Source organism: Episyrphus balteatus, chromosome 3 (genome assembly GCF_945859705.1).
Source record: "Episyrphus balteatus chromosome 3, idEpiBalt1.1, whole genome shotgun sequence".
In the NCBI taxonomy this organism is placed as follows: domain Eukaryota; kingdom Metazoa; phylum Arthropoda; class Insecta; order Diptera; family Syrphidae; genus Episyrphus; species Episyrphus balteatus.
The window spans coordinates 114,917,390-114,940,780 of record NC_079136.1 but is presented as its reverse complement, the minus strand read 5'-3'; the positions used below and the strand labels follow the sequence as shown (position 1 = coordinate 114,940,780).

The 23,391-nt window shown below is 29.9% G+C and overlaps 2 protein-coding genes across 2 annotated transcripts in view; one reads left to right on the top strand and one right to left on the bottom strand.

Moving 5' to 3' along the window:
- LOC129915994 (mitoferrin-like) overlaps positions 1-4,618 on the top strand; it is a 56,558-nt gene extending 51,940 nt beyond the window's left edge. The window contains exon 2 of the mRNA XM_055995751.1: positions 3,580-4,618. Coding sequence (XP_055851726.1) covers positions 3,711-4,598 — 888 coding nt within the window. The 5' untranslated portion in view covers positions 3,580-3,710 and the 3' untranslated portion in view covers positions 4,599-4,618. The remainder of the gene's footprint in view (positions 1-3,579) is intronic.
- A 9,726-nt stretch (positions 4,619-14,344) lies between these two features.
- Positions 14,345-22,865, bottom strand: LOC129915995 (uncharacterized). Its single transcript, XM_055995752.1, has 5 exons — positions 22,541-22,865; positions 22,374-22,455; positions 22,128-22,292; positions 21,901-22,039; positions 14,345-16,552 (listed from the first exon to the last, which is right to left on the bottom strand). The coding sequence occupies exons 1-5, from the start codon at positions 22,639-22,641 to the stop codon at positions 16,263-16,265; spliced, it is 777 nt and encodes a 258-aa protein (XP_055851727.1). The 5' UTR covers positions 22,642-22,865; the 3' UTR covers positions 14,345-16,262.
- Between the last annotated feature and the right edge of the window lie 526 nt (positions 22,866-23,391).

The following is a 23,391-nucleotide window of genomic DNA, read 5'->3' as shown; positions in this document are numbered from 1 at the left end:
AACATGTTATTTTCTTCAACTTTTGTATTGTTGATTCTATAAGTTGAACAATTAAAATATTTGAAGCTCTATATAGTCTATAGAATAGACCCTTTTGAATGGAAGAAATTCGTTCAAGAGTTATTATTGCTGAATATGATTCCTTGGCATAAAAGAATACTCCAGTCATAAGTGCTACTAAATCCATTGGTGCATTTCGGAGAAAACGGCAACACTGGTCGGTTTTCAGTTTTTTTTATTTAACTTGAAAACCAAGCCTAACTTTGAAATGGTTCAAAGACATTTTTCATAGAGAATTTAAAAAATTATTTTTGAATAAGATTCTAACCTAAAATCAATGAAAAAAATGTTAAAAAATTGAGGATTTTATTTTTTTAGCCGGTACCTCCAAACTTTGTACTAATAAAATAAAGCAGAGGTAAATTCCATTGATAATATGCAATATTTAATTTTTTGTCAAGAAACAACTGAAATGTACCTTTTCAAAAATTAGAATTTTTTCTATATTTTTGACTTTTTTAGTTGAAAGCAAGTTTTTAAAATTCGATAAAATCGTTATAATTGGTCAGTTTTAGACTTTTAAAGTAAACAGAATCGAGTTATTGATTTAATATAAAATAATTATGACAAATAAAAATAAAATGCACGACTGGGTCGCACGTACTTGCTCTTGTTGTTCGCAGTATTTTTATCTTAAATGTCTATTGGAAATTTAAGATTTTATGCAGTGTCGAGAAAAAAAAAAATTGAAAGTTTAAAAATTAAATTAAAGATTTTTTTTTTCAAAAATGTTTTTAAAAATATTTTTTTTTACATTTTATACTTCAAAATGATGTCTGTAAATTTTTAATAAAATTGACTTTATGCTTTAGTGAAATATATAAACTTAAAAAACATGTCAATTTTTGAAAAACGGCAACGCCATATTTCCGTTCTCCGCATTTTTTGAGAAAAACTAAAAACGCAGTTTTGTTAGAATCAATAAGTCTATTACGTATACCAAATTTAATCAAAATCGTTAGAGCCGTTTTCGAGAAAGTTGCAATACCTCGAAAACATTATATGGGAGATATGCGTTAAAAAGGAGATATTAAAAAAATAAAAAAAAAACGGTCCTAGGGAATAACCTAAAAAGCATCTGTACCAAGTTTCAAGCAAATCCATCCATCCGTTTAGGCCCTAGCTCGATGTACACATGGACGCACAGACCAACGGACGGCATGACGAAAACCACTTTTTTGATCTTCTCCATCATCGTAATGTTGGTTTTGATTAAAACCTCAAATTTTTTTTTCTACACGAAACCAATACTTGCCCTATAGAGCAAGTAAAATTATGTGCATCCTTATGGCCTTGTGTGCAATTTGGGTATGTGTATTTTTTTAAATACGCATCGAATGGATGGACCGACAGCCATTAGACTTGGTCTATTGCATAGAAAAACATTTTATGCGAACTTTTTCGCAATTTAAAATGGTCTAAAATAACAAGTCTTTTCAAATCAACCAACAAAAATATTCTCTTGAAAAATGAACAAATATACTCTAACGAAAATAACAATATAGCCCAGGCAAATTAGTAAATCAAATCGCAATTTTTTGGGATGATTGGACATTTGGACATTTTTACTCATTTAAACCAAAAATGTTCAAGTACAGACTTTTTACTTGCGATATAGGTACTATATATCAAGTTATGCATTCGTACAAAAAAAAAAAGTTGAGTTAACATTTTTCCATGACATTACGATAATAGACAATGCCAAAAAAGTGGGTCCCGGAAGTCCGTCTGTCTGTCTGTCTGTCAGTCTGTCTGTCTGTCTGTCTGTCTGTATAAGGAGCTACAGCCTAAACGGATGGACCGATTAATGTCAAACTTGGTATGTAGCGTTATTTTACGACTCTCCAGAGGGGTTTTTGGAATTAATTTTTTTGGACCAAAAATAACGGTACTTGTCATATACCGATTTAAGTAAAATTGAAATATCTCGAAAACGGCTCTAAAGATTTTGTTTAAAAAATTCAAATGTTAGTTTTAAGCTAAGGTCTATCTATCAATGAAAATTTTTTTTTTTGAAAATCATTATTAACGGTACCTGCCATAGAACTTTTTTTTTTCAAATCCGACTATCTCCGAAACTGCTTATTCGATTTCAACGAAACTTTTTGTGAAGAAGCATATAATTTAAATATAAACCAAAAATAAAATTTCCAAAAAAATAATTTTTGAATTTTTAAAAAAATTTTGAAAATTTTTTTTTGAAAAATCAAATTTTCGAAAACGGGACATTGAATTTTTTTGAAATTTTGTTTTTAGATGTTAATTAGTGATTTCTACAAAATGGCATACCAATTTTATTTTAAAACTTTTTTTCCAAAAAATTATTTATAAAAAATTAGTTTTTTTTAAAAACGTCTGTAACGATTTTGAAAATTTTTTTTCCAAAAATGCATGTTAATATATCAATCAAAACTGCATACTTGTTTTGGAGGGCAATTTAATTTTAGATTTTATTTTATTTTTTTAAAAAACGAATTTTATTTTTTTTCTTTTCCAAATTTCTATATAAAAAGTCTTAAAAATTTAAGCAACTTTAACTCAAAGAGCATGTTCGTGCGACCCAGTCGTGCATTTTATTTTATATTGATTAGATACAACAATAATTCAGCAACCAGACACATCCAAGGAACTTTTGGGTTTCACTTGTATCACTCGATGAGCTTGGAGGAAATTTTTGAAAATTCCTTTTTTTTCAGGATTGTGTAGGACCTTGAATATTTTTCAAAATTCTGAAAAAATGATAAATTTGTAATTTCTTACTAAAATGCACGAAGTTTAATTCCTTCAAATCTTTATATTTTAAAATATATAATTTCTTTAAAATCTCTCAGTCCTAATCGACTTTTTCGTAGTGTGTGCATATGAATTTTTTTTTTGATATATCACAGCCTATAATATCATGTTGATGTAATTTTAATGATTTTCAGGCAGAAAATATATGAAAATTATTCACAAGCTTTGTTTTTTATTTTAATTTTAAATATATTTTTTTTTCCCCAAATGAAGTCACTTTACTGTAGCACTACCATATTTTTTGACGATTAAACAATATGAGTAAGTCAACTCACATACAACATTACGTAAATTTATATAAAAATAATGGTGGTAAACTTTTTTTTTTCTGTGAGATTATAATGATGTTCGAGGTGAATGCATTTGTGGTTTGAATTCTTTTTAATTTAATTTTTTTAATTTATTTTAATGCAATGCAAGTGTTCTAGGACGATTTCCGTGGGCTGTAATCAATAAAATTTACAAAATATTCATAATTAAATTTTAATTATATTGATTCACTGCTAGATGAAGGAATAAATTATTAATTGGATTAAATAATGTGGTAGATAGTAGAGATAGTATTTCTGTTGATTTATTCAATTATGTAAAAATATAAACAAATGAAAATCATCACGATAAATTAGAATCAATAAACTGAAAATTAGCGGTCTATTTAGTTGAACTGTTTATTCATTAAAAAACCGATTGAAAAATTAATTTTGAATTTATTTTCTATTGTTTAAGGTCTCTATGGATTGTTCTGCAGATACAGTACTGTGGGTAATGCTGCACAGAAAAATCATCAAAATTACTTTGAAAAGAAAAATTCAAAAAAATAAAATTTAGTTGTCATTTTGTAAAATTATTTTATCATAATGATGGATGATGAAAACTTCAAAAAGCCTCCAACTTCAAGTATTGCAATCAATATGTTTTCCGGTGCTGCTGCTGGTGTCCTAGAACTCGGTTTGATGTATCCAATGGATTCGGTGCGAACAAGAATGCAAAGTTTATCACCAGAACATTCAGCTTTAAATATCTATGAAACCTTCATAGACATGATCAAATCTGAAGGCCTTTTCCGACCTTTACGAGGAGTATCAGTTGTAATTGCCAGTACAATACCCGCTTCCGCCCTTTATTTTGGATCCTACGAAATGTCCAAGAAAATCCTTTCGAAATTCTCTACTCAAAATAATATCAATTACATGTCTGCTGGAGTGATCGCAACTATTCTTCATGACGCTGCTGCAAATCCAAGTGAAGTTATCAAGCAACGTTTGCAAATGTATAATTCACCATACAATTCTGTAATAACTTGTATGAAGGGTATCTATAGACACGAAGGACTAAAAGCATTTTATCGTTCTTTTGCAACACAACTTTGTATGAATGTGCCAGTGCAAGCATTACATTTGCTCACCTATGAGTATGTTAGGGTTCTAATGAATCCAGAGAGAAAGTTCAATCCTACGGTGCAAGTTGTTGCAGGTGGAACAGCAGGTGCAACAGCTGCTGTTCTGACCACACCATTAGATGTTGTCAGGACTTTGTTGAATACTCAAGAAATTGGTAATATTGGTGGAATGATTAAAGGTATTCGGAAAATTTATAATATTGCTGGTGTAAGGGGTTTTCTGAAAGGTTTGGAGGCAAGACTTTTGAAAACAACGCCAGGTGCAGCTATTGGGTGGACAAGTTATGAGTTTTTTAAAAATTATTTATGTGAAATTAATAATAATAAGTTAAATAAGAAGGAATAGTTTTCAAATTGAAGTTCAAAGATATGTTTTTATTTGCCTTTTGAAAACGACTTTTCAGTGTTTTTTTTTTTAATTTTCTGCTACTAATGCTTTCAGAGGATGAGTATTTATAAGCAACTGGGAAAACATGTACCTGCAATTTAAGGAATTTTTGTCTTCAAAAATATAAATCAATTTTCTTTACAAAAAAAAAAAACACCCTTTGACCCAAAGTTCATTTTATTTTTGATTTCAAAGATAAATTGAATATATATATATATTTTTAAACATACATACTACACGAATCATTGAGGATTTTTTACTGAATTAACCTCCCTCGTTGGAAAAATAAAAACACCCTTTCATCCAAAAATAATTATGTCTTTTTTTCAATTTCGATAGTTTTTTCCAATCAAAAAAACACTTTAAACATTTATATTCTTGTAGACAATTTAGATTCTATGTTCCATTCTTAAATGTAACATATCTGCTGGATTTAAACATGGTACCATTATTTTTACTTGGTTTTCATAACTATGTCTACACTTAGAAAAAATGTTCTTTGACACGAATAAAACATTGGTAATTCCCATGACAAAGACATTTATAAAATTGATTTAATCGGACTAATCGTGGATTATCCTTAATTCCCAAAAAAAAAACACCCATTCACCTAAAATATTTTAGAAATATGTTTAGATTCTTGATTACCGTTTTAAATGAAACATTTTTGCCAATTTTCGTTGGGGTATCATTTTTTTTCACAGTTTCGTTCTGAATTTCACCTTTCTGTCACAAAAAAAAAACCCTTTCACTCAACATAATTCTGGAGACTTTTTAGATTTTAAGTTCTTGTAAAACGAAACTTTTTCTCCAAGTTTAAAAAAATTAAATTTTTTTTTTTCAATAAAATATCTAAAAACTAGAATATTGGAGTTTTAAAATTCTATTTGGGAATTTTCAATACGAGCATTTTTCACTTTTCACTGCCTTTAAAAAATCTCTAAACAAAAAACTCTATGATATTTAGCATAAATTTTTTTTTATTTTAATATTGAATAATTTTTTGGCGATATACTCATAGGGTCACTGTGGCGTATGTGAATGTTTTTTTATTAATCTTTAGTAATTAATTAATCGATTTGACCTTTATTAATCATTCCCTGACCTATTAAATGGTTTTGTGCAAATGTGCAAACGTTTCTGGTAATTTTTCCAGAATTCCACCCTTTTTTGCAGGATATTTTTTGGGTAAGTAAAGCTGAAAACAATAATTGGAAAAAATGGAAGAAAAATATTGTCTTTTTTCGAAAGACAGAAAATTGTTTTGAGTAACATAGTTTTATACATATAACATTTTTTGTTGCATTTTGTTAATTTTTGATACAAAGAAAAAGACCAAGTCAAATAAAGCAAAATCGTAGGCCTAAAAAAAACAAAAAAGTCCTCAAAGTCAAAAGAGACCGCCCTATCAAATTCTGTTGGTAGTAAAACCGATTCCTTCTGTAAAAATGGAATTGTTTTTAATAATAAGACACGTATGATATATCTTCATCGGTTCCCACCTTTTATTTAAAAAAAAAGAAAAATTTAAGACTCTTAATTATTTCACTTTCAAAAGTACCTACAAATTATTTTTCACATAAAATTTAAAAATTTCATGAAAAAACACAAAATTCACCGTAACTTTTTGGGGTTTCAACTGAACTTGCTCATACTTAAAGACATAATGTATCTTACTAGAAGCCATTTATTTTATATTCTCAAGTAGCACACTTGTGTATAAATTGGTGTAAATTCATTAATTTTGGTGTAAAATTGAGAAAATTGAAAAAATATGGTGTATTTCTCAAAATTAGTGGTATAAAAATTATACCACTGTCTTTTCTGTACAAAATTTCAACATTTTTTTGAGATTCCGTGCAAAAAATACACCGATATTCAGTTGTTTTTATAATATACCATTAACGGTGCATAAAATTATTTGATTCTGAAATCAACCAAAACGGTTTATTTTGTACACTCTGTTTGGTGTAGGAAGCACACCCTGTGGACATAAAATTCACCAAAATGCATATGTGGGAGACGCCATATTTTTCAATGGACGCCATTTAAAAATAGAAGACAGCGATTAATTATTTTATTAAAATAGTATATTTATCGACCTAATAGTCCCGCATTCTTAGTTTTTTCGATTCATTATAAAATAACTTTTCTTAAAAAAATGTAAAACAACACAAAAATTATAATTTTTGAAAAATTGATTCTTAAAATCGAAAAAAAAATCATTAATTCACTGACATTTTTGAGGCGCTCGATTTTTAGAGGGGGTAGCATCTAAAATTAGTAGATAGAATGTGTTTCGTTTTAAAATTTGGCAAACAAAATCATATTTAACCATTGTTTTCTTATGGCAATATTATGAAAGTGAATAAAAATTCATTTTCATTTATTTCATAAGAAATGGTGTGAATTAGAATTCATCAAACTGTTTGAGATAAAAAATAAACTTTGGTTCAAATTTTAAATCAGAATAATTTAAATGGTGTATTTTATCCATAGATTTATTGTGTATTTTTCAATTTCAAAGGGATAATTTTCACCAAAAACAGATCATTTAATATACTACTAGTGCCATTTATACACCAAAATCGGTATATTTTTTTAACCACCGGAGTTTATTTTATACGAGAAAATGGTGTATTTTTTATATTCAAAATGCATATCACGAAAGTGCAAAAAATACACCAAATATTTTGGTGTATCTTAGACTTTTGTGCTACTTGAGTTACAAGTGTTGCCAGTTTTAATTTTTTTCATACACATAGTACAAATACGGTCTTGCCCCCACTTCCCCTACATATATCTCACATAAACAAAAAAAAAAAATAGAAACACGAAATCTCGAAAAATTTATTTTAAAATTTTTCCTGAAATAAAATGCAAGAAAATGTAATTTTTAAAAATTTAAAATGCTCTCTGGGTAAGGGCAGTTCATGATTAAACAACAATTTAAGGTCTCCATTACAAATGCGAAAACTGTAAAATCGCATAAGATTACCCCGTTTTAAATGGCGACTTTTAACTTTCTGTCGGCACATGGGTGCGAATTTGGCAGGACAACAAAAAAAAGTGGACACAAAAAAGTGTCTTTATAAGGTTGAAAATACATTTTTTTGGAATTGTGAATACAATATACAATTGTGAATACAATATTCGAATTCCTCGGAAAATTCTACATCAATTGCATATATGATTCTCCATAAAATAGAGAGACCGAAAAAAGTTCTAGCGACAAGAAAAAGTATAAACCAAATTCGCAAAAAAGAGGTGTGCCTACAGAGGGTTAATTTAATGGAGTGATGTAAATAAATTAGGCCTAAGAGAATCTAAATTCTTCTCATTCTAATGGCATTCACATTCAGATGTCATTTGATTGTTTATGTTTTTTCTGCATTTAAATAAAGTATTCATCCTTATAGTTAATAACATCATACTAAATTCAATATAACTATTAAACTATTATTTATAATTAAGGACCTTTTGATGAAACGAAATTTAAATATGTATTTAAGTTGAATATAAACTCTAGTTTTCTTTTATACCTGTTCAAACTATCATATAAGGTTTTTTTTTTTCACTTCAGATTCTTTGATGTAGTAAGCTTAGAACAAGCTTTTAACTACAATCAGAGGCTCATCATAAGTGCATGTTAGTGGTTAGTAGACAAAAAATACAACCTCCCACATGCACAATATAAAACAAAATAATTACGAACAAATTTACAAGTTATAAAATTATAAGTACAAAAAATCCAACATGTATAATTTATTTAAAACATTGATTAAAAGTCACGATTGTGGAGCACTGGTTCGAAACAATGTTTTTAAACCCATTTTCGTCAAATAAAAGTATAAGGATGAATGGTTCAACTTAAAAAGTTTACTCATGCGACTAAGAGGCTCATTAATACCATAGTTTGTTCTATGAAAGTCGATATGCAAAGGTTCAAATCTTCGTAGGAGGTGAGATCCACCCGGATAATTTATACCAATACAAGCTAATAGATCAGGGGCGTCAATTTGGGAATTAATAAGCTGATGAAGAAAGATTAAATCATTATTTACACGTCTCTGTGCTAAAGTTTGTATCTGAAGAAGTTGAATGCGATGTTCATAAGGTGGCAAGTTGAAAGGGTCGGTCCAAGGAAGACCTTTTAGAGCGAAGAGTACAAAATTGTGTTGAATAGATTCGATTCGGTTTTTATGAACTTCATAAAAAGGACTCCATACTTGAGAAGCGTACGCAAGATGGGGTCGAACGTAGCAGTTGTACAAAGATAGAGTAACAAATGGATCATCAAATTCCTTTGCCCAACGTTTAATAAAACCAAGTATTGAGCTCGCTTTATTTACTATAAAATTGATGTGTTCAGTAAATCCTAAATTTGAACTAAATTGGACACCCAAGTCTTTGAAGCTAAATACTCGACATAGCTTATGTTTCAAGATGTAGTAATCAAAAATATTAATGACTCGTTTTCTCGAGAGCTCGAGGTTTTATCTGGACTTAAATTATTAAGTTTAGTTTGAACAAAGAGCTCTAAGTGATATGGCAAAAGATGACTTTTAAGTAATTTCCGTTTAGTCATTTAATGAAAATGAAAAGTACAAAACTTTTTACCTTGGATTTCAACACGAATAAATATGAATCATAAATTAAATTTCCACTTTTAAATACATTTTTTAGAAAACTTTTCATATACATTTTTTACCTGCAGAAAAGAAAATCTGTGAATGCATTTCTTTTCTATTCAGAACTACCTCTGTCGGCAAATATAATTCAAATATTTAAACCTCCAAATGGCCCAAAGTTAAAGCCACATCTTCATTTTGAATGCTTTTACTACAAAGAAGAGAAAGAAAACCTACATCATAAAATATTTTTCACGTAGCTAGTAAGAAAAAAAAATCTAGAAAATCCTTTTAGTCCATAAAATGCATTCGAGGTCACCCACCCTTCATCATTCTATTTTATCCTTAAAGGTAATTTTCTCAGATTCAATATATACGAAAGCCATTCAAAATGATTTACACAAGTCATTTTATGGTTTTCATTAAGATCTTTCAAACTGAAGGAAGATAGATACCTACTTGTTTTGAAAAAGTTTTGAAGGAAAAACTTTATTTTTTTCTATTCGTTTTTTTTTTTTTTTTTGCAAGGACTTTTCCATACCTCCCAGGAACTTTCTTTAATATCACAAACAACAAATAGGATTTCATACGATTTCATAATCTTTGCCTTTGCTAAAAAACCTTTTGGTTGTATTTTAAGAAAGAAAGAAAAAAATCCTTCTCAATATAATATATCCTTTGGACTTTAAGGATAGAATAGTAATTATATCCTTGCGTGATTGTTAAAAATTTCCCCTTCTTAAACTTTCAACATCCTGGAGCCAAGAATGGCGTGCAAAAGTCAAAGAAATAAGGAAAACGAACAATCTACTGGTGTTTTTCGTGTGTCCTTTAAGGACACACAATAATAAAAGGATATTGTTGGATTGCATGTGGGCGGAAATGATATTGATTTTTCTGGCGCCTTGTTTGAAGTTATTTTTGGGTTCCTCTGTGTAAGAGGTATGCCAGACCAGACAGTCGTAAATTTTTAACAACCTAATACGAGTTCCAATGTGTATATGCGGGAGATCCTTTTTGCTGATGCACATAAACAAGATGGTGGGTGGAAATTCCTTTATTTTTTTATATTCTTACTCTTGCTCAGTCATGTTTATTTTATCTGTGATTGTGGTTCATTTTTGAAATTAGATTTATTGGAATCTTCTCTGCGTGGTGGATGAAGGATTTTGCCAATGAAGACTCCTTTGAGTGGGAGAAGACATGGAAAAGAAAATTAAAAAATTAAATTTTGTGAGATCCACCAAATGAAAATCCGTTAAGAAACATTAATAAATCATGGGTTTTATTTCTTTTGTTTCCTTCTTGCTGGAAAGGATAATTTTCAATAATAACACACATCAAGGATGTCGTTCAAAATCCTTTTTGTATTCCACATTCAATTCTCACAGGAGCAATTCAAATTAGGCCAAATAATTCCCATCACAGAGACTCTTCCGACAAAATAAACTTCCCTTTTTAATATTCACCCCCTCTCCCCTACTTTAAAATATTGCTTCAACTCCCCCACCTCTTGTTATTAAAATTAGCTTTCAAGTCCCTCCAGGTTGAATCTCTTCAACGGAATTTTTTATCTCGGCTGATATTCCAAGACGTGGTTTGGGGCTGAAAAAAAAAATCAATAAACACACTCAGTCAAGGACTTTCTGACGCGCCTTAGGGTGTCATAACCTAAAATGCTTACCTTTTCATTCAAAAGGCGTAAAGAATTGCCGTCGCCTAACCTTCATAGTCATTATATTTAAATTTTCGTTTTTACACAAGTACCGTTATACTAATACATAATATTTTTTTCAAGAGACTTTTTGTCTATACACACCAACAACAACCCCCACAAAAAAAGGGTCATTTTGAACTTTAAAGGAAATTTCCTTGAATGAAAGGAAACTGAAGGAGCGCGGGATACAAAATGTTGTTTCGATATCCTTTTTTTTTTTTGTGTCTTGGTCGCTTTTCGTTTATGTACTAGTGACTTTATTGCCTTAGGGGTTATATCGGGGTTATTTTTTTTTTTCTTTTTTCTACTACCGTTAGGCAGCTGAAGCCAATAATTTCACTCAAATTATAACTTCATGAATTTCATTCGAAAAAGAGGCAACATGTGAAGATAAAGGCCCAGGTGGATGGGTGAATTTGGGGTGTCAAGACATACCCATACCAAAAAAAAAGGACGAAAAAGGATATTAGCATATTAGCAGGAAACAGGAAGAAAACGCAACAGTAAATGTCAGTGTTGAAAAAAAAATACATATATGAAAAGGTAGGGTAGCTATACTGTCAAGTGGTGGTATAATAAAAATGAAGAAAAAATGTGTCAAAATTTAAACATGTGTAGAAGAAAACTTGTTGGATTTAATGTAGGGCGAGAAAAAACATTTTGTCGTGTTGGAATTAAAAGATTTTTTGTGTAAAGTTGCAAAAAGGTTAGGTTGTTTTTTTTTTCTTCTTTGTGTTGGCATTGTGATAAAAGTCATTTTAATAAACGAGCTAAAGGTGTTAGAAACAGATAAGTGGAGGTAAAACGTGCAAAAATGATTTTTGGACAAAGCACTGTAAATTAAAGGTGGAGAAGTGAAACAGATTCGTATCACAAAGCTGTTGAAAGAAGGACGATATTTTTCAAGGTAGCAGCAAAAACAGTTGTTGACAGCTAAACAACATCCTTTTGTAGGTATTTTCCATTGTGTGATTCTGAATAATTGAATAAAAATTGTATGGCTTTCATCAGTCTTTAAGTGTTTGATCAGTTAACTAAAATATAGTAGAGAAGTTAAAAAAATGGCAATATTATGGAACCGCACCGAAAAATTCCGATTTTTATGACCTTTTTTTCAGACGTCACTTATTAAAAATACTTTAACTTCCATGGGTTGAAAATTGCTAGTGTTGCCATATTGTTTTTTCAAATTATAATAATTAAGACTTTTAAGAAAATATCGTTTTTTGTTTTTAAAATGTGTTTAAAATTTAAATTCAAAGGATCGTCTTAAATAGTTAAAGGAAAATAATGATGGGAGTGAGGGACAATTTTTTAGCGATTAAGTTGTAGAAGAAATAGATTTTAATAAAAAAAAAAATTTGAACAATACGGCAACACCTACAGTATTAAGATATAAATTTTTGAAAATCTAGAAAGTTATCCCTATCTGTTAGGTATATTATAATCATTTTTATCAAAAAACAAAACCGACTTCCATGGATCCAAACTGTGTTTAATGGTTTTTCTAATAGTTTCTATAGCCAGAACTGAACGAAATTGAAATCGGACCACACTGCAGGCACCAGCTTTACAAAAAGAATTATCACAATTGGTTCACTCAGTCCAAAGTTATGAGGTAACACCCAAAAAAAAGTCGGAAGTCGATAAAAATCAAGTAAATTGAATATAACGCTTTTTGTAAAAAAAAAGTCCTCACAACTACCCAATACCCAAAACTTCGTGGAAACCTATTATTTTTGAGAGCAATCTCTAGGGGCATATTTTTAAATATTTTTAAATATCCTTTTATCTATTTTCTTTGAAAAAACATATTTTGAAACATTTTTTTGAAATAGGTACATTTTTATTCCAAGAGTTTGAAGAATTCCTTATTTTTAAAAATGGATCAAAGCGTTGCACTATTTTTTCAAACGTTTTGAAAGGATTTGCGGAGAATATGCATTGGACAACGAGCCGCCAAATTAGTAAATGAGTGCAGGTTTTTAAAAAGCTTACAACTATTTTAATAGCGTTTTCTGGAGATAAATTCCTAGCAGTTGAGGAGTGCAAGATTCTGTAAATACAATTATTTATTCTATTTAAAAAAAATTGTTTTCAAAATTTTGTAAATGAGAAAAGAAAAATTCTTTTGATAGTAAATATAAGTTTGCACTCCTTTTTATTATCAAAACATTTTAAAAGTGTTAAACAATTTTAACTTTAATTTCCAACTTTAAATTATTTATTGGTATAAATATTTTAAAATTCAGAATTCTATGAAGAAATTTGGACTTGCAGAATTTTAAAATACAGAATTCTGAATTTACAGAATTTTAGAATAGATATCAATAGAAAAGCAGGGGTCAAACTACCGGATACGTTCGTTAACGTATTGAAGCTTTATGTCTCTATCATTTTCTTCTGATTAAATAGAGATAGCAATAGTCAAAACGTTAACGAACGTACATAGGTATGCCATAGTTCGACCCTAGAACTTTGAAATACAGAAAAACTTTATAGACCGACTTAAAACATAGCACGACTCAAGATCGGATACTTTGATACTTTGTTTTGTCTATTTCTTCAAGGAAACTTATTTAGTCATAATATAAATAAATCCAGTTTAAAAATAAAAGATTTTTAATTTATAAATACTTAAACATTTAAAAAGGATCAAACAGTGAACTAAAACTACAAGAACTTAAAAAAATCAAGAATTTAATAATTTAACACACTATGTACCGAACTTATTGCCCTAGAGCTTGGCACGGACCACGAAACCGTATTGCATAATACTATAAGATTTTTTTAGAAAAAACTTCAGTATCTGTATGAATTCTACATCCAAAATGTTTAAATCGCGTTTGTTCACTATGGCGTATACGTGTTTTTTTAATAATAAATTCATGTTCTTGAATAAATGTAAAACGATATTTAATATTTTTCTTTGGGAGTGTTATTGTTTTTGTAAGATGATGAAATTAAAAATACACTGAACGAAAAAAAGCTAATATTTTCTGAAGTGGTTGCGATAGAACTTTTTCTATTTGGTTTTAGAACAGTCATAACTGTAGGTATCAGCCATTTCAGGCTTATCCAATCTTTACCGGAAGCCCTGTATGAAATATAGAACAAATTCAGTAGGTAGTTGATTTTATACTTTTTTTTTTTCTTTCAAGGTATTATTAATTTTATTGTTTTAATCATCGTTATCCTAAAAACAATACTGACTACAATTTTCTTGGATCTTTAAATACTTATATAGTTTAGCAAATCATGAATATTTTCTTTTTCTATTAAACAAAGTTTTAACTACAAAATAAAAAACAAAAAAAACTTAAACAAAAAACAAAAAACACAAACAAATCTTTAAATTGCCACAATTTTTATTTCCTAATTTACACTTCCATATAAAATAAAATTCAAAGAAGCTTTCTTACCATTTATCTTTTTAAATATATCAACACAAAAATTTAACCCCCCCTTATCCCACTTTTGATACCAAAAAAGACCAACAAAACCTTAAATAAAACAAAAAACCACACCAAAAAAACGAAATAAATAAGAAACCAAAAAAAAAAGAGTTCCCTTTAAGCTATTTGCATTTAGATGAACATCCTTGTTGTTTTCACTTTCTGCTTCTATCTCTTTCCCTCTCCATCTTCATAAAACAAACTCATCTCCATATTTCAAGATTTTTTTCGTCGTCCTTTTCCGCGCGAAATTTCATCCTTTTTGCATAAATTATTATCTCAATTCGGCAACTTCAACCACTGTGGCGGTAACGGCGGCAGTGTCGACGAGGCTTCTGGTAGTTGGTTGATGATGGGGTTTGAGGATTCCAATTTTGACATTTTGTCGCACAAATTGCAAATTTAGATGATGCGGCATTGTAGTGGTGTGGTGGTATTTGATGCTAGGCTTATAGAGGTATCCCTCGCGGGTTGTTGCTCATTAAGAAGCTTCGATTTATTTTGAATTTTTTTTTTGTTATCCTCGCTCTTTCTAACTTTTCCGCGACGCTGCCTATTTTTCATTATACAACCTACTCTTGTCAAGGCTCTCTAACATTAATCCTTTTGATCCTGGGTGACTTGTGTTTTGTTGATTTGACAGTGCAATTTGAATTTAAATCAGGCACAAGGATATATACACACTAACAGGATCTAATGATAATCATTTTTCGTCCTGATAAACCAATAAATTTGAGTCTCCTTTGTGTATAGTGTGGGTTGGGTGGTGGGTTGTTGATAGGACGCTTATTCCCTTGAAATCAATTATGAACTACCTGTAATTACAATAGACCTCTTTCGTCCTTTTTTTCCTTACTTTCTTCATCTTCTTGAATAACTTAATTTTACTTGTGTTAAATAAATCCTTGGCTTCTGACATGGATACGAGATTCTATTTGCTCGCGCGTCTTATTATTTGTTTGGTATCTATCCTTCTTATGGGATTGTGTGTATAAGTGCAAATGGAAAGCTGGCAATACAATGAATGGCTTACTTCCTTGAGAATCCTTAAATGAATGAAGAATAAATTGTGGATAAGGATGAGATCATGTAATGGAATGTTTTTGTCATCCATCCGGATGAATGAGAGTGTCCTTTTTTTCCCTCATCTTCCTATTTTTTTCCTCATTTTCTTGTGCGATGAATGAACAAAAGGACTCAATTTATACGAATTAAATCGAATATGTAATAAGGAGGGTTAAATATGTATTTTTACTTTTTCTTTGTTTATTTTTTGTTCTCATCCTTTTTGTATATATATATCGTCCCGAATGTCCTTTCGTAAATTTATTCACTATTATTGGACTCCGAAGGTTAGGCCAAGTTAAATTTATGCGACAACTTGGCCCATGGACGACAGTGGACTTACTCGCTCTGCACACCTAAAGTGTTATTTAAGTTAAGAGAGGTCCTTTTTGAATGGCAGTGTGTAGGAGTAGGGTGGAGGGAGCCGTGAATCCTATTTATGATAGTTTTACTGCTGCATACTATTACTTTACTGTACCGTTAAGGGAGGAAGTTTTACGATAGTCGGTAGGTATATACCTTTAGATACATTTTGATGAACGACTCCCTCGTTTGAATTTAGATTCTCAAGCTTAACAAAAAAAAGTGTACGTTTTCAATTTTTTGTCAAGGATCTGCTTTATAAGCTTTTTCATGTTATTATTATGAGTGTTTTCGTTTTAAGGATTTTATTTTTCGTTTATTTTTTTGTCTTTGTCTTGTTTTTGTTTTTTACCTTCATTATTAGGTAATACTCTTGTACCGTTATAACTTATTATGATTGTAGTCGACTCATTCGATAGCAAACATTTTCACTAAGCTCATGGTCGTCGTCTTCCTTGTCGGTCGCTGAGTCATAATTTCGATAGATTTTGTCGTAATTTCGTAATTTCGAACGAAGACTTCCTCCGGGCTTACGTAGAGCAAAGCCATTAATTGTTAATGAATCTATATCGGCTAATGGCCCATAAGGACAAGCTGAATTACTTCTAGGTCGTTTCTGGAGGGATGTGCTGGTTCTTCGAAAGGAGAAACGAGGCAGGTGATCGGATAGGTTGATGAATTCTGCAAATAGATAGTTTAATATTTATTTAATGGGGGTTTTTAATATTAATAAAAATACAATAAGATTATACTGGATAATTATTTATTCGTTAATTGTATAGATTGCTTCTTTGGGGTGTTTGGTGATTGAAGATTTTTAATGTTTTGAATGAGAAGGATATTTAATTTATGATTTGAGGCATCACTTATTTCAATTGCGAATTAGGTAGTAATTGCTCAAAGGAGTGTGAGGAGCAAAGTTTTGTTAAATACCGTTTATTTTATTCGGGGTATATTTTGTGACAAAAAAAAAATTATTTCATAGATTTTCCCAACGTTTTGCCGTTTTTTGTCTATTTCCTCAAGGGAACTTATTTATTCATATATATTTAAATTCTTAGTTTTTAAATAAAAAATGTTGAATTAATAAATACATTAACATTTAAAAAGGATCAAACATTGAATTAAAACTACTTAAAAAAAATTAAAAAATCAAGAATTTTTAATATATGTAGGTATAATTTAATAATAATTTTATCACAGTATGTACTGTACTTATTGCTTTTGCTCTAGAGCTTGGCACGCAACCACATTGTATAATACCTATATATAAAAATATGTCTACTCCTACGGTTTCTATAAGAAGTTTTAGGAAAAAAATTAATTATATGTATGAAATCTACACATCAAAAATGTGTAAATCGCGTTTGTTCACTATGGCGTATACGTGTTTTTTTTTTTTAATAATAATAAATTCATGTTCTCAAAAAAATGTAAGACATTATTCAATAGTTTTCGTTGGAAGTGTCATTGTTTTTTTTTTTTAATAAAAAGACATTTGAATTTTTGGCATATTTAATATTGTTTGCAGAGCATATAACTTGTTGATGGTTCATTTGAAATCAAAATTCATTTTTTAAACATTAGTTTTCCCCAGCAAAAAAAAGCGACTTTCTCGAGCGTTACTTTGTAAAATAAGTACAGAACTAGTATTCAAAAGGAACGGTGCAGTAGTATTGAAGATACTAGGGATATCGACTTTAGAAACTTGAGTTGGGGACATTTGTGTAAGGTACCTGCCACACATACAAAATGAAGAACCTCAATTTCTCAAAAATGGCTACAACAATTTTTAGTTGTATTTAATACTCTTCAAGTTAAAAAATATTTTTTTAACACTAAGGTACTAACGGTACCTGCTTTATGACCATTTTCTGTTTTCTTAATTTTTTACTTTTTCGTAAGCAACTAAAATGATTTCAACGATTTTTCTTGTAAAAATAATTTTAAAAAAATTAAAAACAAATATTTTATTGGGTTAAAAAAAATTATTTTTTTTTTTTTTGCTGAGAAATCAATATTTTGAAAACGAACCAATGAATTTTCTAAAAGTTCTTTGTTATACGAGAAATTAAATGGCAACCTGAGGGTAAAAACAACGTAATATAAACGAAAACCAACTTAATTAAAATAGTTTTCTGAATGATTTTGCATTGAAGACGAAAGTTTTAGAATCAAGTAAAACGGCGCACTTTAGTTTAAAGTTGCATTCAATCATAAAACATTTTTAAATCAAAGTTGTTTCAACATTGAAAAAGAAGGAACAATTTAAATTAAAAAATGAAAAACAATTGAATTTTACGGCTGTGGCAGACTCTTTTGGCCGAAACTTCGTAGAAACGGTAAATAAAAAAAAAAAAATAAAAAATGGCGTATCGAGTATTTATTCAGCCTTGGGAATCGATCCTACAGCTCTTGGGCCACTAAAGGAGGCTTTAACATCAGGCTATGTCGCTGGCAAAAATTTTCAAACTTTTTTACTTGTTTCAACTTTAATTTAAAGATGTGTCATGTAAGTTTTCTTCAACATGGGTCTACCATGAAATCTCGAAAACCACGAACACGATCTAGAAAACAAAAATTTGGAATTAAAATATCTGAAAAAAAAAAGAATTTCCCAATTAAAAGTCACTAAAAATATCACTAGAGACAAATCCAGAACAAAATATATTAATTTTTGAGACAATGGGTCATATGCAAAAAAAAAGCTTGTTACCAATCGACTAAAAAAATTTATAAAAGCATTGAATGTAAATAATAATACACCTTTGTGAGCAATTAGGTTGTATTCTTAAATCTAAACTTTGATAATCCTTAAGAACACAATTAACACCGCTTAGAGCAGAGGTGCCCTAAAATTTATTATAGGGCACCTAGTATCGTTAAATTGTAGTCTTTAAAATATTAAAACTAACAGACATTTAAATGCGATATCAGAACACTCATACCTTTCAAATTGCAATTCACATTTTGATTTGACCATAAATCTAAACTCCCAATTCACAGTTATATTTTTATTGCAAGATTTTTTCCAGAAAATTTGAAACGGGAGTTCTGTATAATGAATCTTTTTAGATACTCAAAGTATATGAAGGCATTTATTATAAATTTTAATAAGTAATAAATGACTTTTTTGATATAAATGATATATAAAGAATATTTTCTTATATTTATTATTATATATTTATTGGCAAAGTAAATATTTTAAATGAAGTAGGTATGCATTCATCAATCGAAACAAAAATTTTATTCCCTTAGCTGACATTTAAAACAAATTTAACTCTTGATATTTTTTTATGAAAACTTTTCTAGTACAGGAAAGTTAGTAAAAAAAACAGGTCTTTTGTGGAACGAAATATAGGAAGACTGATTTTTTGAAGTGAAAACTTCTTTAGTATCGTAGTGATTTGAAACAAGATGAAACGAAAACGCGACACGACTTCAACTTGTTATAACTTTTTTGTTTTAATAGATAGATGAATGAAATTTGTACTGTAGATAGGTAATTAAATAAATTATAATTGTACAAAATTTCAATTAATTTCATATTCAAAATTCGGAGATAACGGTAAAAAGATGTTCTTTTCCAACACACGTTATATCTTTTGATCAAGTGCACATACAAATTTGATTTAACTTTAATACGCATACTGATAACATAACCTTTTATTTGATATATCACACATAACGTTACGTGCTCTACAAGTTACACAATCTTAAATTGAAAAAATTTAAAAATACCTCAAACACCTCAATTCAATTTTCAATTTTGTTTTTATTGAACTTGTTATTTACAATTGACTTAAAATTAACTTATGTCTAAGATTCATTGATAGATACAAAATTTTGTTGGCACAGAGGGGGCCTAACCTTATACAATGACTAAGTTATAAAATATAAATATAATATTTACATGGATAAACTTAATTTAAAGTCTGCTGAGGTTGTCCTCGGGGTGCTCAGACCCGGATGTCCAGTTGTGTGGTTGGTTGAGTTGGGTTGGTTTGGTTGGCGTTAGCCACGGTAGTAAGCCGACTGGGTGTCGGCGTAAAAGTTAACTTCTTCGTTGTCCATTTAAATTATGTTCTCAGCCAGTATATCCAAAGCGCAAAGGTACTTAGGTTCCGGATGTCGTTGTTGTGCTGTCATTCTTCTCATCAGTTGATTGGGATGGTTGGCAATATTTCCTACCAGTACCTTCGCCGATTGCAATAGATACTTGTCCAGTGGTATGATTTTTGCTTCCTCGTAGAGTCGCTTGTTGCTTTAGTATTTCTGCCGCTGTCGGTCAAAGATGAGTCCAGTGCAAATCCTCAGTATTTTTCTCTCGAACATTTGTAGTTCCTTCATGGCTGTCTTGGAGATGGTGTACCATACTGGAAAGCTGTAGGCAATGACTGGTCGCAGAAGCTGCTTGTAGATCAAGAGTTTCGTTGGTTGACTCAATCCTGTTCTTCTTTTCATCAGAGGGTGAAGGCGATGGAAAGCAAAGTTGGCTTTTTTGAGGACCAAACGGGAGTGATTGTTGAATCTGAGGAAACCTCAAACACCTGTGGAGATCTGTTGGCGATGACCAGCTACTTGTGTAGGAAGTACCGTAATCTCAGTCTGGAAATTCGACATGGTTGACTTTAAAAAATTCTAACTTCTCTTTTAGACATCTTTGAAATAAGATTTATGCATCATTATACAAGGTGAAACAATAAGCTTTCACATGGTATAACATTTTTTATAGGTTGTCAAACAAAAAAATTGATTTAATTGCATGAGAACATAAAAATAAATGTTTTTTTTGCTTTTTGGATTAAATTTCATCGAGTTTAAAAAATTCTAGCTCTTTTTGTAGATATCTCATAGACTTGATCGATATATATATTTTGAGCTAAGACAACAAGCTTTCAGATGATATAAAATTTATATAGGTTGTCATATAAAAAACATGGATTTGAAGGTGATAGAATAAAAATAGGTAGATTTTTTCTATTTTATTTTTTTTTTTGCAAGAAAAATGATTTTTTAAGGTTTCACTTCTACCACGTGTTAATTGCACACATGATTTTTTTTTTTTTTTAACTTAAGGAAGGGTATAAGAAAAGCTTAAGTCCTGGTTTTCGGGACTTGATCATCTGGCGAAACTGGCCATTTTGAAAAAAACGCGAATTGGTCTCCCAAACTATTGGCTTCACCGAATAAGTTAAGTTATTATTTAATCAAAGTTGTAGGTAATATATATGTCTTTTCTTGTGCATACACTGTTTTCATTCGAGGACAACACTTTTAAGGGTATGTCATTTTATTTTTTAATTTTTAGTTTTTTAAAATTTTTCTCACTCCCTATAATACCTAGTTACATAATTTTTCATCATCATAAATGTTGTAGACGAGCATCAAATTTCCATTAGTTTGGTATACTTTTGAAGATAATACGATTTCTCAAACAATAGATACAGCATACAGATCTTCAAAGAGCAATCCCTCTCAATCTCAAAGGCTTAATCGTGTACCTACGTTATGTAAAAACAAGAAAAATATGATATGAGAGGTCGTGCATTTCTTATTATTTAAGTGGAATGAGCTATTTTCTCCAAATATTCACTTAAATAGAAAAATTTTTTGTAAACTGATTTTCTTTTTAATTTTGCTGTTTTTGACATCTGCCTGTGCAAAAATTTCCTCGGTAAGTTTTTCAAATGTAATATAAGGAAAACTATGGAATTTCCTACGGAAATAACTGTTACTGTCGGATACAATCTCTATACAACCAAGTCTTATGACTCAATCTAGTAATGACAAATTCTTTTACAATAAAATCACTGACACATCATTAATTAACTTTCTTTAGTTAATCAATCACTATTTTTAATGTTCGAATAGACACTAACAAAACAATTGCAACTTCGCACTCAATAATTTATTCTTAATGTCAGTTGAAATATAATTTCTTGTATACACAAAACCCCACCTCTTAAATTTCTTTTTTTTGTAATAAATAAAGTTAAATACAAAAAATGAATGAAAATTAAACTCACTTAATCCATCACTATGACAAGAACTACTACTTTGTCTTATTTCAGTCTTTTCCCTTCGCAAATTCCTTCCTCTAGCTTTTATAGCTTCAATATAATGACTTTGTGGATTTCTTCTCTGTTTGGCGATATTGCAGCATGCCTAAAATAAGAAAATATACATTTTGCATTAATATTTCAAAAGTGTACTTAACACCATCAGAAATTAAAAAAAAAAAAACCCAACTCACGTTCAATATATCAAACCATTCTCTTAGATCTCCATTTGTCTTTAATAATATACGATGGTTTTCACCATATCCACCATTACCACTACCACCACCCAAAGTCATTTCAATTGTTTGTTGTGTTATTCTTGTGATAAATTCTAATGATTTAATATCTTCTAATTTTATCTAAATAAAAAAAAAAAAAAACAAAAAGATACAAACTTACACAAAATTTTGTGTTTATCCCACTTCTGATGGGTCACTCACCTTAGAAAGTGTTTCACCACAAATGAAACCACCTTCACCTTTCTTCAGACAACACAAATGATCACGAGTAAGAATAAAATATCTAAAATCGGACAAAAGAAAGAAAACAAAATGGTCACTTCCGGTTTGCAAAAAGAAAAGAGGAAATATCACAAAGCAATTAGCACCTCTCCTTCCATTTTGAAAAAAGTTTATCACTTTGTTGCCAGAGAACACCTTGTTTGACGACGCCATGTCTGGTCGAGATCTGACCTTTTGTTTTGTCCATTTTTGTGACTAATTTGTTTTTGTATTTTTTTTTTTTCACAGCTGCGGGACAAAGAGTCTTCCCTAATTAAGACCCTGTCTTCCCTTCTGTCTAAAAAGAATTTTATTGAAAGGCTTGGTAGCTACTGAAAAGCGTCCGTCTTCGCCGTCGTCTGCGGTAGTTTATCGCACGCGTTCACACTCTAACGTTAGCAACTGTCAACTGAATGTTGAGGCAACAGTCACAGTTAAATCGAACAAGTGGAAATAAAGATATTTGAACAAAAAATAAAAAAAGTTTTTGTTTTAATTTAAACGCTCATTTGAATAAAAACGTGCGAAATGGTATTTGCGAAACCGGTCGACATATTCCAGTATTTTTTTTTTTTTTTTTTTGTATTTTTTCTTTCTTAATTTTATTTATAAACATTTTAGAATTTCAAACTAGAATAGATAGTGATTCGTATTATGTTGAGAGAGGGTGAATTACAACAACAATAAAAAAGATACAAAAAAAAAAAAAAAATCCAATTCGCATATAGATAGAGATAGATACTTTTTTTTGATCGTGAATTTAATAATAATTTCACAATGAAAACCGTGATCGCTGTGTTAATGAGTTTAATGTTGCGCTCTTTCATAGTTTGGACTTTGGAGACAATTCTAAAGAACGAAAAAAACAGAGGAGGGACGGTTGATGGGTTAGATAGATGGACGACAGTGACGGTGACGAGTTGAACGTCAGTATACCACACAATAATGGTGACAGTCA

What these genes read in the sequence shown, in the direction of transcription:
- LOC129915995 (XM_055995752.1), bottom strand. Translation starts at nt 22,641, where the DNA reads ATGGACAAAACAAAAGGTCAGATCTCGACCAGACATGGCGTCGTCAAA. An exon ending in GTGGTGAAACACTTTCTAAG is followed by an intron (nt 22,293 to 22,373) that starts GTGAGTGACCCA and finishes TTTTTTATTTAG; the next exon opens with ATAAAATTAGAAGATATTAA. An exon ending in AATGGTTTGATATATTGAAC is followed by an intron (nt 22,040 to 22,127) that starts GTGAGTTGGGTT and finishes TTCTTATTTTAG; the next exon opens with GCATGCTGCAATATCGCCAA.